Raw genomic sequence first — 16303 nt, forward strand, 5'->3', positions numbered from 1 at the left:
AAATGGCAGCCATTTTAAAAGCGTTCCAGGATTTGAAGCGGGAATCCAAATGCACATATTTCTTCCCCAATCATTTAGAATTGTTGATGGAAAAAAATATAGAATGGAATATTCCTAATGAAAGGCAAGTGTTGTGCCTGGAAGCTTGTGTGGATGCTCAGTACTATTGTGCAGCGCAGTGTGATGATTTGAGTGAGCGTGGAGTCCTCCGCCCTCCCGTGCTTCACCCTGAAACTTCATCCCGCCCCAGCTTCTCTCCCCGCTGCCCGCTCCGAGCTCCCGCCATGGGACGGGCACGTGTCCTGCCTGCATCCAGCAAATGGAAACGGACTTATTCACTGAGGCTTGTAGGATGAGGAGCGGAGTCCAGGCAGGGATAAGCACAGGCGTCCGGTGACGCATCCAAGGGAGGCAGAAACAGCAGCACTGACTGCGGGGCCGTGCAATACAGCACCGACACGTGTACCTGTAGGAATATTATATATATACACTGACTGCGGGGCCGTGCAATACAGCACCGACACGTGTACCTGTAGGAATATTATATATATACACTGACTGCGGGGCCGTGCAATACAGCACCGACACGTGTACCTGTAGGAATATTATATATATACACTGACTGCGGGGCCGTGCAATACAGAACTGACACGTGTACCTGTAGGAATATTATATATATACACTGACTGCGGGGCCGTGCAATACAGCACCGACACGTGTACCTGTAGGAATATTATATATATACACTGACTGCGGGGCCGTGCAATACAGCACCGACACGTGTACCTGTAGGAATATTATATATATACACTGACTGCGGGGCCGTGCAATACAGAACTGACACGTGTACCTGTAGGAATATTATATATATACACTGACTGCGGGGCCGTGCAATACAGCACCGACACGTGTACCTGTAGGAATATTATATATATACACTGACTGCGGGGCCGTGCAATACAGAACCGACACGTGTACCTGTAGGAATATTATATATATACACTGACTGCGGGGCCGTGCAATACAGAACTGACACGTGTACCTGTAGGAATATTATATATATATACACTGACTGCGGGGCCGTGCAATACAGCACCGACACGTGTACCTGTAGGAATATTATATATATACACTGACTGCGGAGCCGTGCAATACAGCACCGACACGTGTACCTGTAGGAATATTATATATATACACTGACTGCGGAGCCGTGCAATACAGAACCGACACATGTACCTCTAGGAATATTATATATATATATATATATATATATATATAATCAAAAAATAAATAGATGATACCGTTCTGTGGCTAACGAAATGCTTTTATTTGTGCGAGCTTTCGAGATACACTGATCTCTTCTTCCGGCGATGTTACAATGAATGAAGCAAGGATAACTTGAAAACAGTGTCTCTTGGAATGTTATCTGTGCTTGTCCTTCCCCCGGTGTGGATGTGTTTTATGGCTAGAGGTGTCAAAGGGTAACTGAAAGCAAGTGAAGAAAGAGTGTGTATGTGTATCAGTGTGAATAAAAATGAATGGAGAGCCCACAGTATAAACAGTGCTCTACACGAGGTGTGTGTGGAGTGAGAGGGATATAAATGGTGTGGGTGGGTGTGGAAATGTGAGAGTTTGTAGCACAACTAAAAGTGTGTGTGGATACTATGTGGTCCCTATTGGTGTATATGGATGGAGAAATAAGGAGTATTAGTATGTGTGAGAGACAGCTGTGTGTGCATACATATAGCACAGTAGTATGTACAGACATGGCCTTTAGCGCTCATGGGAAGAGAGTTCGCTAGTGTCAGTAATGACTCATAAAATTTCGATCTCTGTTTAGGCCACTGCTAAGTGTCCCGAACAGTTGCATAAATTTGTATTCATGAATATATATATATATATATGCGTGGCCGTGCAATACAGAACCGACACATGTACCTCTAGGAATATTATATATATATATATATATACTGACTGCGGGGCCGTGCAATACAGAACCGACACGTGTACCTCTAGGAATATTATATATATACACTGACTGCGGGGCCTTACAATACAGAACCGACACATGTACCTCTAGGAATATTATATATACACTGACTGCGGGGCCGTGCAATACAGAACCGACGCATGTACCTCTAGGAATATTATATATATATACACTGACTGCGGGGCCGTGCAATACAGAACCGACACATGTACCTCTAGGCATATTATATATATACACTGACTGCGGGGCCGTGCAATACAGAACCGACACATGTACCTCTAGGAATATTATATATATAAACTGACTGCGGGGCCTTATAATACAGAACCGACACATGTACCTCTAGGAATATTATATATATATATATATATATATACACTGACTGCGGGGCCTTATAATACAGAACCGACACATGTACCTCTAGGAATATTATATATATATATATATATATATATATACACTGACTGCGGGGCCGTGCAATACAGAACCGACACATGTACCTCTAGGAATATTATATATATAAACTGACTGCGGGGCCTTATAATACAGAACCGACACATGTACCTCTAGGAATATTATATATATATACACTGACTGCGGGGCCGTGCAATACAGAACCGACACGTACCTCTAGGAATATTATATATATATATATACACTGACTGCGGGGCCGTGCAATACAGAACCGACACATGTACCTCTAGGAATATTATATATATATATATACACTGACTGCGGGGCCGTGCAATACAGAACCGACACATGTACCTCTAGGAATATTATATATATATATATACACTGACTGCGGGGCCGTGCAATACAGAACCGACACGTACCTCTAGGAATATTATATATATATATATACACTGACTGCGGGGCCGTGCAATACAGAACCGACACATGTACCTCTAGGAATATTATATATATATATATATACACTGACTGCGGGGCCGTGCAATACAGAACCGACATATGTACCTCTAGGAATATTGTATAATCTCGACAAACTAGGGAAAAACCCACTGACCCCCCCACCCCCTAAAAAAACCTCACTCACCCCCCCTCCCCTCACCTGCGGCGTGGTGAGGCGATCTCGGTCTTCTCCCCTGCAAGTCCTGAAAAAATGGTTTGATGTCACGTAGCGTCCCGTTGCCATGGCAATGCAGTGTTATTTGCCGCTGCGCAGCCATTTTTCAGGGCCTGCAGGGGAAAGAGTACAATTTACAGGGAAGAAGACGGAGATCGCGCCGGATCCTGCCGCAGATAAGCACTCGGCGTGCGTGTGTGTGTGCGTGTGTGTGTGTGTATATATAAATATAAATTTATAAAGCGCCCACAGTGTATACAGCGCTTTACACAAGGTGTGTGTGGAGGGGGAGTGTCTACCAATGGTAGGTGTGGAAATGTAAGAGGGTGTTGCATTACTATAAATGTGTGTGGATACTATGTAGTCCCTATTGGTATATGGGGATATAATAATATTGTACATGAGACAGCTGTGTGTGCATTCATATAGCGCAGTATATATAGACATGGCCTTTAGCGCTCATGGGAAGAGAGTTCACACTCTTAAATCACTAACATTCAGGGACCATTTAACACCGTAAGTCATAAATCGCATAGTGCACAGGGGGGAGGGATAGGCTTCAGTCAGATACATTCCAGGTTGCACTGTTTTTAAGTAAACCCCTTGCTTGCTTCATCCATTGTAACATCGCCGGAAGAAGAGATCAGTGTATCTCGAAAAGCATTTCGTTAGCCACAGAACGGTATTGTCTATTCGTTTTTTATTATTAAGCTCGGCTAACACGGTACCGATCTCTCCCTCTCTCTCTCTCTGTCTATATCTATACTGTATATAGCCTTTGATTTCCTTTATTGAAAACTAATTCCCTTAGCTGCCGCTGCCAATCAATTCGTTCTCCTTTGATCGATCAGCAAAGATCCAGCTTCCCAGGGTTCAAAATCAGTGTAACTCAGCAGCTACAATGTATTCTTATGTTAGTAAGGTAACATTATCTATTGTTACAGTGTGCAGCTCAAACAGCTGGAAATATTGGCAACAAATGATCACAAACAGGAAAGTGTTACAAAGATCTTGCACCTGCTGTAGAAATCAAAGAATGCTCAGTATATTAAAACTCATTACAAATGGCATTAAGAGTTGAATAATTGTGTACTGGGGAGCTGGGTTCTTTTGCCGCATCCCCTTTGCTCTTTTGCCGTGACCCCCCACCCACCCTCTTGCCGAGACCCCCCCACCCACCCTCTTGCCGTGACCCCCCACCCACCCTCTTGCCGAGACCCCCCCACCCACCCTCTTGCCGTGACCCCCCCACCCGCCCTCTTGCCGTGACCCCCCCACCCGCCCTCTTGCCGTGAGACCCCCACCCGCCCTCTTGCCGTGACCCCCCCACCCGCCCTCTTGCCGTGACCCCCCCACCCGCCCTCTTGCCGTGACCCCCCCACCCGCCCTCTTGCCGTGACCCCCCATCTGTTCTGATTCTCTTCCAGTTGCGGCGAATGCAAGAGATGATCGTTCAGATGCAGGCTCAGATGAGGATGAAACCTGCCGGTGACGAGTAACACGCACCCCGGAGGTAAGAGTGCGTCCTGTGGGGTCGTTTGATGCCGGACACATCCTGAACCGTTCAGAGATGTCACTAAAGAGGCCACGTTTGTACTGCCTTTCATGTAAGACATTGGTGGGCAACAGGTGGCCCTTAGGGGCTTCACGTGTGGCCCTCAATTGCTGCCCGCCCCTGCAGTGTGTCATAGCTACTTTTTGCTCCCACTTTTACCCACCCCTCCACACACACAACCACAACCATACCTACCCCCACAACCACACCCATCCATCCCCACACTCACCCACACACACGCGCATCCACACCCATCCATCCCTCTGACACCACCCCTCCAGACACACACACACACACCCACCCGACACACACCCATTCCCTCACCCCCCCACCATTCCCACCCATGGCCACATCCATACACCCACTCATCCCCTCACCCACGCATCCACACACACCCCCACCCCACACACACCCACCACCCACACCCATCCACCCACACCCCCATACCCACCCACACACCCATGCACACATACCCCCACACCCATCCACACACACCCATCAACACCCCCACACCCATCCCACACATCCACACACACACACACCACCCATCAACACGCACACCCACACCCATCAATACACAGCCACACCCACCAACACACACACACCCACCAACCCACACCCACACACCCCCAGTTCTGCATTGATATACCAGTGTGCTCATATAAAGATGCCTGTGAGGTTCTGACAGCTCCTTACACCGTTACATACATAAACACCTTTTCCTGTTATCCATTAAAATGTATTGCATAATTACAGCAACGTTTCCACACAATATGGCTCTTCATCAGAGCTGCTTCGGACCTTCTGAGACTGATGAAGATCCGGGCTGTATAGAAACGTCGCTTGTACAACGTCCTGCAGTGCAAGTCTCTGCAACACCTTCTCCTTCTAAGAAGGGCCTTAATCTCCTCCACTCGTGGCACTCGTGGTGTGTGTGGTTCTGCTGGTACTGTTGGTCAGATGAGATTGCAGTAGACCAGCGGTGACAAACTCCAGTCCTCAAGGGTCACCAACAGCCCATGTTTTCAGGATATCCCTGCTTTAGCACAGCGGGTGCAGCCAGAATGATGGAACCACCTGTGCTGAAGCAGGGATATCCTGAAAACCTGACCTGTTGGTGGCCCTTGAGGACTGGAGTTGGCTAACCCCTGGTGTAGAGGTTGTGGAATTACTATGGAGATGAGTGAACCTGCGAGCAGTGACCTCTTAGATGTGACTAAGATGAAACACTGGATTCTTCACTGCCATGGGGGTGGGGGAGGGGGGAGCTGCAGTGCTTTGCCAGGCCTCTGGCATTGAAGAGGTTAAGGGGGGAGGGGGGTTGCTAGCATGTTTCGCTGGATTACATTCCCCTCGTTTGATTCCGCTGCCAACATTCCAGGCCAAAAATAGGGACCTTTTGATTTGCGTCTCCCTGGAACATCTGTCTCCCCCCTCCTCCCCTTCCCCACGCCCCCTGTAATTAGTCTTCTGGGTATCTGGCGCAAACTGCGTCTGAGGCTGAGCACATGCACCAGTTAACCCCTTCCCTGTCAGTGGGGCCTGCAATCCATTGCGGAGCGATATGCATCACACGCAGAGCCGTGCGTTTCTTCCCCTTCTGGCAGGGGAAGGGTGTGAGAGGCACACGGCCGGACGCATTATTTTTTCCCAATTTTCTTTGCCTTTTAAAAAAAAAAATAATGTTATTTACCTTTCTATTGTGCAAATCTGTTGTGCGTTTTCACAATGACCAACCAGTGCGTTTGGGTTCTGGCCTGATCGCTGCACAGTTGAGGTTTTCCTGCCCCATTGTTAAATTGTTAAACATATGGAAACGAGGAATTCATGCGAGTGGTAGAGAGAGGGTGTTACATGGCTGAGTGCTTTCACTGCACATGGGGCGGCAGTTTTCCTCCCAGAGGGATATGCCGCCATTGCGTTGGCAGGGGGGTGTGAAGGCGCTCTGTTGCCCATGGCTGTATGACCTGCCCCTCCTGTACACGCACACGCACTGCTGCCGCTGCTCGGCTTATCCAGGGGGATCCTGAGGTCACAGCAGCTGTTCCCAACAAGAAGGCGTGTGTCTGTGTGCCGCTCCGCACTGCATCCTTACTGTATGTGTGTCTGTGTGCCGCTCCGCACTGCATCCTTACTGCATGTGTGTCTGTGTGCCGCTCCGCACTGCATCCTTACTGTATGTGTGTCTGTGTGCCGCTCCGCACTGCATCCTTACTGCATGTGTGTCTGTGTGCCGCTCCGCACTGCATCCTTACTGCATGTGTGTCTGTGTGCCGCTCCACACTGCATCCTTACTGCATGTGTGTCTGTGTGCCGCTCCGCACTGCATCCTTACTGCATGTGTGTCTGTGTGCCGCTCCGCACTGCATCCTTACTGTATGTGTGTCTGTGTGCCGCTCCGCACTGCATCCTTACTGTCTGTGTGCCGCTCCGCACTGCATCCTTACTGCATGTGTGTCTGTGTGCCACTCCGAGGCTCCGCACTGCATCCTTACTGCATGTGTGTCTGTGTGCCGCTCCGAGGCTCCGCACTGGATCCTTACTGCATGTGTGTCTGTGTGCCGCTCCGAGGCTCCGCACTGCATCCTTACTGCATGTGTGTCTGTGTGCCGCTCCGAGGCTCCGCACTGCATCCTTACTGCATGTGTGTCTGTGTGCCGCTCCGAGGCTCCGCACTGCATCCTTACTGCATGTGTGTCTGTGTGCCGCTCCGAGGCTCCGCACTGCATCCTTACTGCATGTGTGTCTGTGTGCCGCTCCGAGGCTCCGCACTGCATCCTTACTGTATGTGTGTCTGTGTGCCGCTCCGCACTGCATCCTTACTGCATGTGTGTCTGTGTGCCGCTCCAAGGCTCCGTACTGCATCCCTACTGTATGTGTGTCTGTGTGCCGCTCTGAGGCTCCGCACTGCATCCTTACTGCATGTGTGTCTGTGTGCCGCTCCGAGGCTCCGCACTGCATCCTTACTGCATGTGTGTCTGTGTGCAGCTCCGAAGCTCCGCACTGCATCCTTGCTGCATGTGTGTCTGTGTGCCGCTCCGCACTGCATCCTTACTGCATGTGTGTCTGTGTGCCGCTCCGCACTGCATCCTTACTGCATGTGTGTCTGTGTGCCGCTCCGCACTGCATCCTTACTGCATGTGTGTCTGTGTGCCGCTCCGAGGCTCCGCACTGCATCCTTACTGCATGTGTGTCTGTGTGCCGCTCCGCACTGTATCCTTACTGTATGTGTCTGTGTGCCGCTCCGAGGCTCCGCACTGCATCCTTACTGTATGTGTGTCTGTGTGCCGCTCCGAGGCTCCGCACTGCATCCTTACTGCATGTGTGTCTGTGTGCCGCTCCGCACTGCATCCTTACTGCATGTGTGTCTGTGTGCCGCTCCACACTGCATCCTTACTGTATGTGTGTCTGTGTGCAGCTCCGAGGCTCCGCACTGCGTCCTTACTGCATGTGTGTCTGTGTGCCGCTCCGCACTGCATCCTTACTGCATGTGTGTCTGTGTGCCGCTCCGAGGCTCCGCACTGGATCCTTACTGCATGTGTGTCTGTGTGCCGCTCCGAGGCTCCGCACTGCATCCTTACTGCATGTGTGTCTGTGTGCCGCTCCGAGGCTCCGCACTGCATCCTCACTGCATGTGTGTCTGTGTGCCGCTCCGAGGCTCCGCACTGCATCCTTACTGCATGTGTCTGTGTGCCGCTCCGAGGCTCCGCACTGCATCCTTACTGCATGTGTGTCTATGTGCCGCTCCGAGGCTCCGCACTGCATCCTTACTGTATGTGTGTCTGTGTGCCGCTCCGCACTGCATCCTTTCTGCATGTGTGTCTGTGTGCCGCTCCAAGGCTCCGTACTGCATCCCTACTGTATGTGTGTCTGTGTGCCGCTCTGAGGCTCCGCACTGCATCCTTACTGCATGTGTGTCTGTGTGCCGCTCCGAGGCTCCGCACTGCATCCTTACTGCATGTGTGTCTGTGTGCAGCTCCGAAGCTCCGCACTGCATCCTTGCTGCATGTGTGTCTGTGTGCCGCTCCGCACTGCATCCTTACTGCATGTGTGTCTGTGTGCCGCTCCGCACTGCATTCTTACTGCATGTGTGTCTGTGTGCCGCTCCGAGGCTCCGCACTGCATCCTTACTGTATGTGTGTCTGTGTGCCGCTCCGAGGCTCCGCACTGCGTCCTTACTGCATGTGTGTCTGTGTGCCGCTCCGCACTGCATCCTTACTGCATGTGTGTCTGTGTGCCGCTCCGAGGCTCCGCACTGCATCCTTACTGCATGTGTGTCTGTGTGCCGCTCCGAGGCTTCGCACTGCATCCTTACTGCATGTGTGTCTGTGTGCCGCTCCGCACTGCATCCTTACTGCGCGTGAGCCAGTCCTGCTCTGCTGTCTCAGCTCAGCATCTGGCCTGGTCGGTGTGCAGTTCCGAGGCCCCGCACTGCATCCTTACTGCGCGTGAGCCAGTGCTGCTCTGCTCTCCTCTCATAGCTCAGCATCTGGGCAGCGCACAACCCTCTGAGAATTAATACCAAAGGGACGCTGTTCTTATCTCTGGTGCTATACACAGATTTGTACAGAGAGAGAGGTGCTAATGGCAACAGGGCACCACCGGAGTTTGGTTACCATTCGACCAACATGGTATTTGTATTCTGGTAACAATGCACTATAACAGTTACAAAGAATCCTAACCCGAGGAGCTTACACTCTGTGTGGGGAATGCCAGATATGGGGTTAATGTGTAAGGGATGCTGCAAAAAGCTGCTTCTCCCGGGGACCGTGCTGGGGTATTTAAGGAAGTCGCAGAACCCCATGTGTTACCTGGAAACAGATCAAAAACAACACAAGGCCAACGGCAGGATGGGAAGAGGCCTGACATGCATCTACAGACAAGCAACTGTTTAACCCCTTCCCTTTGGCAGAGGAGGGGTTAAAAAAAAAACCCTGGTCATAACCCTGCATCTCCTTGGATAATTAGTACAGCAGCTCCGTACGTGATGTTAGATTTGCATATCGGTGTAGAGAGCCTGCCCACAAGAGCTAGCAATCTAATTGCTGGTACCTAAAGCAGTAGTCACACAGGGATGTGGGTCTGGTTGGGGTTCTTCCCGTGTTTATCACGGGGGCCTGAGCAGAACCCTGAATCCCCCTCCATGCTGGTTTTTTTTTTTAAGGGTACCAGAACTTGGGGTGCATTTAACCCCGTCCGTGCACAAATCTTTTGAGGGGTTAAGGAATGCCGCCCTGGTCAGGCGCTTGTCTGTTTCCAGGGATCCAATATCCGTCCCCTCAACTGGCGAAGTCGTTTCGCAAACCTGTTCCCCTGCCTGGGAGACGCAGGAACTGTGCTGGCTTAGTGCCTCCTGGCAGCGAGCTCGGCGGTACAGAGTGGGCCTTGTTGCTCGCTCCGCCTGGTACTTTGGTAATAAAAGTGAGGTTATAAATGGGGTTTATTTGGAAGTAGAACCGTGGCTCAGATGTGAAGACGCACAAGTCCCTTATTGTGCTTTTCCCACCGCGTGCGGGGGTTCCCCCGCTTCTCTGCGATGGGGAACTGCCTTTTCCTGCAGACAGCTGCGCAGCCTCATTTACTCCTCTGCTCCTGTTTCCAAATTAGAGCAGGGTAAGGGGACAGCTGTCTATATTCTCACCCTTCGCATGCAGGGCTTCCTTTAACCCGTTCACTGCCAATTTTGTGGTTCACTGCTCCGAAATGTGCTGAAAGGAGAGGACGGAAGCAGCAGGCCCTGCTGGGGGGGGGAGGGTTTTGGGGAGAAGAGATACCGTCACCCACTTTACTGACAATTGTCACTGCAGATCCGTTAAGTCATTTGACTGCTTTTTCTGTGGGTGACCTTAAAAATGGCTGCTGGTATCCATGTGTTAGTCAAGGGGCGGCCAACTCCAGTCCTCAAGGGCCACCAACAGGTCAGGTTATCAGGATACCCCTGCTTCAGCACAGGTGGCTCAGTCTTTGATTGAGCCACCTGTGCTGAAGCGGGGATCCCTAATACCTGGACTGGAGTTGACCCAGTCCTGCTTTATTTGCAACAGACATCCTTTATGGGGTGACCCCGAAATGGTTTAATCCTTCGATTATTATATGACTTTCAAACTGCCGGAAACACAGATCCGTGAATGCCCAGTTTCCCCTTCACCTGATGTCCCTACAGCTGACTGCAGGGCCTGCCAAACACTGGCATGTAGAGCCTATGACCCTGGGGACACTGCAGACCCTCTGCTGCTCACCTCTGTGCCGTCTGATTTATATTGCATATATAACCCAAATATTGATATTACTACGGCACAGCCGGGGATCAGGGGCTTGGTTACAAAGCTTTGTGGGGATTACGCCGAGCATCCCAAATATGCACATTCCAGACACTGGGTGTACACAAACTGCCATAACGTGGGCAACTGGCTGGGCTGACAATGTACTCGGCTGTACTGGGGAAGGGAGCCAGGACTTGGATGTCTGGAAAGTGGTTTCTGATCAGCCCCGTTGGTTGGCTGGCTGGATATAGACACAACACGTGCGTGCCTGAGCCCTCCGTCTGCACCGCGCCTGGGACTTTTACCCCGTATGGCTCAGCGATGCCCCGCAGGCAGCCGTGTTTCCCAGCGAGGAGGTAGAGGAGAGCGCACAGCTGTTCCGGATGAGTCAGGCACCGCGTTCCCATCTCCCACACATCCAATTCAGCTCTTATAAACATCTTGGAGAATGGGCGGAAGAAAGGATTCATTTATCAAGGTGGAAGGAGCATGCAAAACCTGCAACACCACCTCTTTATTTATGGGGGGAGGGGGGACTGAATGCCGGCAACATTATTAGGGATCAACACGGATATATCCATATATATTGATTATGCAATTATTAGGCATGGGATTGGAATAATAACTGGCAGACCGTTCGAAAGAAATGTGCTAGAGAAGGTGTTTCTATGAAGCTAACCGACGGCTTGTAGTTGAGATATACAGTACATTTCTTATGGTTTTGAACCCTTTTTCACTGCAAACACACCGCAGGGTCTCACTATTGGCACATCACGGGAATCACTTTGCCGGGTGGGGATGTTATTTTGGAAAATCAGTGACTCTATGCACTCTTAAAACTCTGATTTGTGTGTTCCCGTCACAGTTGGTACCTGTTCTTGCTCATTAATCTCTCTCTCTCTCTTTTGGGTTATTTATTAGGGTTTCCGGCCTGGTGGATCGGTGCTGTACCTCCTCCCACAGACACATTCGGAAAGTCGGAATCCACATGCAAGATAAAGGGCCAGCGTCTCTGCCTGAGCTCGTCCTGTGTGTCTCTTTACTTCTCTCCTTGGTAACCATGTAACTTGTCTAATTTAGTGTCCCCTCTGTTTATACATTGATATGATGATAGGCAGCACCCGGCACAGAGACACTGTGCTTGTAGCTGCATCTTTTTTTAACTTCTAATCTGATGGGAAGAAAAGGAATTTCTGTGTCTTCTTTGCCAGGCGTGTGTGTGTGTGTGTGTGTCCATCACAAACCTGGAAGTCATGTGACAATGTCACTGCATAATCCCAACGGCTCTGATTAACCCCTTCCATGCCCGAAGGAGTCTCCATTGTGTTGTAGGCCACTCCGGTGCTGATGTGGGGTTAACCCAGGGGTGGGCAACTCCAGTCCTCACGGGCCACCAACAGCTCTGGTTTTAAGGATATCCCTGCTTCAGCACCTGTGCTGAAGCAGGGATATCCTGAAAAGTCTGATTTTCTGGGGGGGTTTTGAGGACTGGAGTCGCTTTCCCCTGGGATATCCGAGGCGTGTAAAACACGTTTAGTATCCGTTCTTGGAAAGACCCACTTGAAGTTTTGCGGGTTGAAATTACGATGCTGGCTTAGATTGCATAACTTCCTCCCTGGCAGAGAACACGTTTTTTGACCTACAATTCGAGTTGGGTCTTTGAACGGGAGCTGCTCTCGTGTAGGTGCCTTGTTGATCGTGTGGTTCCTCCCAAACCCCGGACGTCTCATTGTCATGCAACACCTTTTTCCCCCGAAGAGGACAAAGGACAAGCTGCCATTGCACAGTCAACTGCTCTCCCATGTGGTTAAACCACTGAGTGCCTTAACAATATCACCAAAGCGTGCTAAGCATCATATGAGTGGGTGCTAAAGGCGGGGCACCCTTTTGTGGATCTGGGCTTAACCCTTTGGCTGCCAGAGAGGCCAGCAACGTATTGCAATGCAGTGAAGGGGTTAACAGTAGCCTCTCTTGTGGACTGTTCTTTCCTACACACATGTAACGGAATCACTGAAGATTATTTATGAAGGGGCCAGAGGTTTTCCACAGACGCTGTTAGCGGAAATTTGTACTTTTGCTGCGACGTATTTGGCAGAATAACCCTGTGGCATAACCCCCCCCCCCCCCCCCCACCCCTTTACCTTCCATCTGTCTGCAGGGGAATAGTTTGTCTTGGGAACAGCCCAGTTAAAACGAAGGGAAATCTGACAGAGTCGCGCACAAATGATCTCTCTCTTCTCTGCCACGCTCTTCCACACTCCTGCTGTGCCACTTGCTTTTCCACTCCAGTCTGCAAATTAAGAAGCTGGACTGTAGGAGACACGGCTAGGAAACGGCAGCTAAAGTCTGGCTCAGGGCTGGCGTGTTACACACAATGTAAACCAATTAACCCCTTCAGTGATGAAGGGCCCACAAAGGCCTCTTTTAAAAGGACAATCATGCGGCAATTGCTAGGCTTGGGTATCTGCGTTGCACACGCGTCGTCTAGTGCTAGTTTATTCAACAATAATCCCTTTTCCGTGTTCATCCAGAGAGCGGTGGAAGTTACCGGAGTTGTGCCACTTTAATGAGACAAATATTCGTGGCAGCGTCTGTGGCTTTTTCTTCCCCTTTGGTAAAGGAATCTCCTTTGTGCTTTAAATCCTGATCAAGATAACACTATGTACCTCCTTAAGCGGTCTTAAAGGCGCAATCCACCCTAACTAACCCCCATTTTAACAGGATTGGAACAGAAGGGTCCCACCACAGCTGAACCAGTATTTGTGAGCTCCAGGCACTCGCGGGTCCTGAGATACTTACTGGTGAAGTTACCGCTATCACTTCCGGGGATTTAGAGGGGATTTAACTGGCCATCCAATAGGAAGCCACAGCCGGTGATCCGGCTTCCTATTGGCCCTGCCTTTGACTGCCATTGTTTCACCTGGAAGGAGATTTAAATCCGGTAAGCAGCTCAAGGACCAGAGGGGGAAGTGCCAGGAGCTGTAAAAATAGAGGTGCTTGGCTCTGGGGGAATTCCATCCTTAAAAAAAATGCTTCAGCATTGTCTGACCACACACTTCTTTCCAGAAACCAAGAGCATTCCAAGAGTTACTTGTGAAAATATTATTAACGTCTCGTGTAGCCCAGTGGCGGCTAACTCCCGTCCTCAAGGGTCACCAACAGGTCAGATCTTCAGGGTGTCCCTGCTTCAGCACAGGTGGTGCACTCAACGAATGAGCCACTGATTGAGCCACCTGTGCTGAAGCAGGGATATCCCGAAGACCGGGTGGTGGCCCTTGGGGACTGGAGGGTGGCCACCCCTGCTGTGGCCCCTCGGCCGGGGGAGGTGCCTGCCACTTTTGAAATACCCTGTTGTGTGGGTATCGATACCACCTACCCGTGTATCTGTTCTGCAGGCATCCAGCAACTAATGGGTTAACACCGGCAAGCCCTGGCTTGTTCTGTGTTCCACGATGTGCCACTTAAAAAATAAAAGCGTACTTCAATCCAGAAGTAATGTTTAGCAGGTACGACCAATACCTCCACGGCCGCTGGCTTCCTGTAAACCCGCTCACACGACACATGCCCAATAAAGTGTACAGAAGATACCGTGTCCGCGTGGGGGGATTGTTTTGATGCCGACTTGTGGAGCGTAAAGGAATTTGGGATGTCCTTGTGTGTGGTGTGAATGCCCCCCCCCGCCCCCCTCCCCACAGATACAAACGTATCCACATTACACACTCGGTGTCCTCTCCCTGTCTCTAAACCTCCAGCAGATATCCTGTGAGAGGGGGGTTCGGCGCAAATGAACGTGTTTAGGCACGTGTTTACTAAGCAGTGCTACTCCGTAAGACCCCACCTTGCACCATTTAGTAAATATGGCCCTTTACAGCCGGATTAATGTAGGCTGAGGTGTTTTACGGAACAAATAGCACTGTTTAGTAAATATTGGCCACGGGCGCAAGTTTTTAGCTTTCTTGCTTTCTAGGAATGACCCTAAAGCTTAAATCTGCCATATAAAGTGTGTACGGCCTCACGGACCGTGCAGCCACGTCGCAGACCAGGCCGCCGCGTCCCGAGCCAAGACCCAAGCAGCCATTTTCCATTTTAGCTTAATACTCAATTAACCTTTCAGCTGCCAGAGGGTTAGACAGGATATCCGCATCGGTACGGAGCCCCGCAGGGGGGTGTAATAGGAATCACTGGGATATATACATTGCTGCTTGTGCCTGCAAATAATTGTGAATAATAAAACCGCTGTGTGTGTATAAAGATTTCGCTTTTGCCTCGGGGGTTATACTGAGATACGTGGCGTTTGGGGAACTGGAGCCACGCATTTTCCTCTGTCCTCTGGAACGCAACATTTTAACGTGGCCAAAAGGGTGAAGCGAATCTTCTATCCAAACACCAGTCCCCCCGCTCAGTTTGAAAAGACTTGTGGATACAAATTCTTAATAATAATACTTTCTGTCCTAAATGTTGCCCTTTGGTCTCTATACCAGTGTTTTTGAATGTGCTATTAGAGAGGGTTGGGGTTCCTTACAATGCATCTGATCTCGGACGCGCTATTAGAGAGGTTTGGGGTTCCTTACAATGCATCTGATCTCAGACGCGCTATTAGAGAGGGTTGGGGTTCCTTACAATGCATCTGATCTCAGACGCGCTATTAGAGAGGGTTGGGGTTTCCTTACAATGCATCTGATCTCAGACGCGCTATTAGAGAGGGTTGGGGTTCCTTACAATGCATCTGATCTCAGGCGCGCTATTAGAGAGGGTTGGCGTTCCTTACAATGCATCTGATCTCAGGCGCGCTATTAGAGAGGGTTGGGGTTCCTTACAATGCATCTGATCTCAGACGCGCTATTAGAGAGGGTTGGGGTTTCCTTACAATGCATCTGATCTCAGATGCGCTATTAGAGAGGGTTGGGGTTCCTTACAATGCATCTGATCTCAGGCGCGCTATTAGAGAGGGTTGGCGTTCCTTACAATGCATCTGATCTCACACACGCTATTAGAGAGGGTTGGGGGGTTCCTTACAATGCATCTGATCTCAGACGCGCTATTAGAGAGGGTTGGGGTTCCTTACAATGCATCTGATCTCAGACGTGCTATTAGAGAGGGTTGGGGTTCCTTACAATGCATCTGATCTCAGGCGCGCTATTAGAGAGGGTTGGCGTTCCTTACAATGTATCTGATCCCAGACGCGCTATTGGAGAGGGTTGGGGTTCCTTACAATGCATCTGATCTCAGACGCGCTATTAGAGAGGGTTGGCGTTCCTTACAATGTATCTGATCCCAGACGCGCTATTGGAGAGGGTTGGCGTTCCTTACAATGTATCTGATCTCAAACGTGCTATTGGAGAGGATCGGGGTTCCACATAATTTCACATAGGGTTCCTTAACCCCCCCCCAAAACTTGGAAACCACTG

The 16303-nt window shown here is 50.3% G+C and overlaps 1 protein-coding gene across 1 annotated transcript in view; it reads left to right on the plus strand.

Annotated features, from left to right (window-relative positions):
• SEPTIN5 (septin 5) overlaps positions 1-15146 on the plus strand; it is a 55705-nt gene extending 40559 nt beyond the window's left edge. Inside the window, exons 13-14 of the mRNA XM_075568556.1 lie at positions 4505-4590; positions 11817-15146. Coding sequence (XP_075424671.1) covers positions 4505-4576 — 72 coding nt within the window. The 3' untranslated portion in view covers positions 4577-4590; positions 11817-15146. The remainder of the gene's footprint in view (positions 1-4504; positions 4591-11816) is intronic.
• The last annotated feature ends 1157 nt before the right edge of the window (positions 15147-16303 follow it).

This window comes from Ascaphus truei, chromosome 13 (genome assembly GCF_040206685.1).
Source record: "Ascaphus truei isolate aAscTru1 chromosome 13, aAscTru1.hap1, whole genome shotgun sequence".
NCBI classification, from domain to species: Eukaryota; Metazoa; Chordata; class Amphibia; order Anura; family Ascaphidae; genus Ascaphus; species Ascaphus truei.